The 3,641-nt window shown below is 41.8% G+C and overlaps 1 protein-coding gene across 1 annotated transcript; it reads left to right on the forward strand.

Annotated features, from left to right (window-relative positions):
• Positions 1 to 1,656: 1,656 nt before the first annotated feature.
• On the forward strand, positions 1,657 to 2,748 carry LOC138883172 (uncharacterized). The gene has a single exon (XM_070163835.1). It carries the CDS (start codon positions 1,657 to 1,659, stop codon positions 2,746 to 2,748), a length of 1,092 nt encoding a protein of 363 aa, XP_070019936.1.
• The last annotated feature ends 893 nt before the right edge of the window (positions 2,749 to 3,641 follow it).

The raw sequence follows: 3,641 nt of genomic DNA on the forward strand, positions 1-3,641 counted from the left end.
CTTTGTGAAAGTGAATCCCTAGTTCTAGAATAAGGGCCAGAACTAGGTAAAGGGTTGGAAGAATCACGAATAGATCCTAAATTACGAAGCATACCTCCCCTTCTGCTTCTAATGGGGGCATTAGGGAAGGAATCAACTATGGGAACCCTTCTAGGGTTAGAATTTGAAGAAGACATAATGAAGAAGGATGATACGATAAAGAAGCAAACAGGGATTTGAGAGATTGAATATTCAGTAAACTTTATGTGGAAAAGACAAAGAAAGGAATTATATTTATACTGATAAGCGACCGCCGAAGGAAAAAGTGTGATGATGGAAGTACCATAATAATGATAACTGACGCTTCGTGAATAGTGGGCCATGAAAAAGCCTTAAAAAGGGCTGCAGAATTGCAGAACTAATAAAAAGGTGACACGTGTAAAGAGTATTAAATAGAAGTGACAATTGAAGCGCCAATTTTGTCATAGCATTAATGGTGACAAAAATTCTCGTTTTAATGAAATTCACTTTCCAAATATTCAATTGATGAATAAATGGCAAGTGGGGGGATTATCTGTATTGGAAAAAATTGAGTTTACATATTAAAGTGGAATAAAGATGACGTGTTAAGACACGTAGACTAGTCACAGAGTTACAACTGGTAAAGAGACACAAGTTGCAACAGATACGAGCAAAGGCAAAGGAAGAGACACGAATTGCAACAGATACGAGCAAAGGCAAAGGAAGAGACACGAGCAGATATTCAAAGGACTCGGTGCCCGTATCTATTTAAGTCATTTAGGTAAGGGAATCAAGGGGAATGAATCTGACAATATATGAGAGTACAAATACAGTATTTAATGAGCATTAAATACTAAATACGTTAGAGAATCTGTATTAAATACAATGATTGTGTAACATAGCATTCAATGTCTTTAATTACTCATAATAGCCTTATTAAGACAAGAGCAAAAAGCATATCTCCCAAATAGCTATAAAAGGGAGATAATTGATCAATTGTAGGGATACGAAACACTATTGGAATATACTTTGGTTTACTTATTTTTCTCTTGATTATATTCTTGCTATCCAAATTACTCTCTTTTACATATTCTTTCGATTATCAGTAACCCATATTCTTTTAAATTCTAACTTTGACTAAAATTCCATTTTTTAGTTATAAAAAACTATCCTTAAACTATATGAACTGCATATGCCTAAAGTCTAACATCAACCTGGAGGGCAACTCTCATGTTGATGTTAATTATGTGATCAACTGCATATGCCAGAGGTCCAACACGTATCTAGGAAGGGAAACGGCGTCGTGAATGGTTTGCCACGTGTACTACCTAACATCAGGATGATATTTCTTTTTTTTGGTTGAAAATCCCCCAACTCTTATATTATTGCGCACTTATTGTTGGACTCACACGGAACTGTAACTTTACGTTCAATTCTCTCCTTATAATAATTAAGTTTCTGCTTTCAATAAAAATGCATGTTATTAGCAAAAAAAATAAAAAAATCACCTACATGATAAGCCCGGCAAGAAGTGAATGCTAGAATGTCGTCTTCGGGGAGCGCAGAACGGCCCCGTGACAACTGGTATCAGAGCTGATCAGGTTCGTGGCGGAGACACGACGTGCTGTGGCAGATTTCGTGGTCTTGTTCGAGAACATGACTGGTGGTAGTAATGAACTGCGAGAAAGGTTAACGAAATTGGAAGCATTGGTGGGAAATGTTCCTGAAGGTGAAGAAATTCATTCCCTTACGACAAGGCTTGCCTACCTTGAGGCAGAATTGGCAAGGCTAAGTCGAGAGAATGCGGATCTGAGGACCGAGACAGTGGTGCTACGACGTGCGGTGGGCGAGGATGCTCATCAACGTGGTGCTGAACGTCTTAAGGTGAGAATTCCGGAACCTAAGGCATTTAGTGGTGCAAGGAGTGCACGCGAGTTGGAGAATTTTCTTTGGGATATGCAGCAATACTTTCATGCTATTCGTGTGCAAGACGAGACGGAGAAAGTAACCTTGACTAGCATGTATTTGAGTGAAGATGCTAAGTTATGGTGGCGCACTCGTGTGGCTGAAGATGAAAGTTTGGGTAGACCAAAGATTGAGTCGTGGGAGCGGCTTAAAAAGGAATTGAAGGATCAATTCCTTCCTAGCAATACATCTTGGATTGCTAGGGACAAACTGAAAAAGTTGAAACATACTGGTTCAGTTAGAGCATATGTGAAAGAGTTCACATCTTTGATGCTGAGCATCAGCAACATGTCGGAAGAAGACAAGTTGCACAACTTCATGAGTGGGCTGCAACAGTGGGCACAACTCGAGTTGCGAAGACAGAATATTCACAACCTCGCAAGTGCTGTGGCTGCGGCTGATGCATTGGGCGATTTTCACTTAAGTGAGGAGACTTCTGCTTCAAAATCCAAAGACGGAAAATTGGACAAGGCAAAGGAGTGGAAGAAAAGTGAAAATGGCAATGCAAATGAAGACAAGGGGAAGGGAAAGCAGGAGGCTGGAACTTCCAAGAGTAAGGAGAAGGGCAGCAGATTCAGTGGTTGTTTCCTTTGTGATGGACCACATCGAGCGAGAGACTGTCCGAATAAGGCAGTGTTAAATGCCATGACTGCCGCGGAGAAGAGGGCTGCATTGGAGGCGCTAGACAGTGACAAACAAGCTGTTGGTGTCAATGCAATTGTAGCTGAAGAGAAACGAGGTCAAGGTGCGTTGATTGTCAACCCCTTGGGACTCTTACATTGAGTTGACCTCGACGAGGACGTCGAGTTTCAAAGAGTGTGGGTGGTTTGTTAGACCCCCAAAAATGGAACTCGACGGGACAACAAGAGTGTTGTCATGAGGCAGCAAGAGTGTTGCAAAGCTTGGTGCATGAGCAGCACCAATGTCAAAAATGGGAAACGGGCAAGTGATGGCCAAGGCTTTGACGGAGGCGAGGCAGCTTGGCAAGGGCTTGACAATGAGTTGCGGGCTAAGGATGGCACTTAATCAGGGCAAAGGCATCAAGGCATGAGGCAGTGATGCCAAGGGCCCGCTTAGTGGGAAGCTGATGCTGAAGAGGGACCATTTCGTGGATAGTGCTCCAGAAAACAGGGCATAGTGCTTCAGTCATTATTGCTAGTGCTGTTTGTTTATAGCTATTGTAGTTGCCCCTTTTGTAAAGCTGGCCCCCCATGTAAAACGCCCCTTGTAATCTGCCATGTGACAGATACTGCTAGACAACAAAGTGCCCATGTGCTGTCAAGTGTCAAAGGCAGCCTATGTGCTATAAATAGGTGCCTTGGCCTTAGTCAGTGGTATCCATCCAGAGAGGGATACAAAAACGGGTATCCAAAGAGTTGGGTCCAAAAACTGGTATCTAAAGAGTTAGATCCAGAGAGAGAGAAAAAACGTGTAGAGTGCATGTTTGAGTTAGGAAGGAGTCCTAAACCTGTTTTCAAGAGTGAAAACAACCTAAGGCTAAGAGTAGTCTTGTGAGGGTCAAGAGTGATCTTCATTTTGTACACGGATGTACTACGGAGTTTGAGTTTTCTTTGTATTCTCGAGTTAAATACAAAGTTGGGAAAAGAGTTTCCTGTATGTGCCTTTTGTTCACTTGAATTTTCTGTCCCTTCATTGATTGTTTGTTGCCTTAAAAT

The sequence above is a fragment of the Nicotiana sylvestris genome, chromosome 12, assembly GCF_000393655.2.
Source record: "Nicotiana sylvestris chromosome 12, ASM39365v2, whole genome shotgun sequence".
NCBI lineage: Eukaryota > Viridiplantae > Streptophyta > Magnoliopsida > Solanales > Solanaceae > Nicotiana > Nicotiana sylvestris.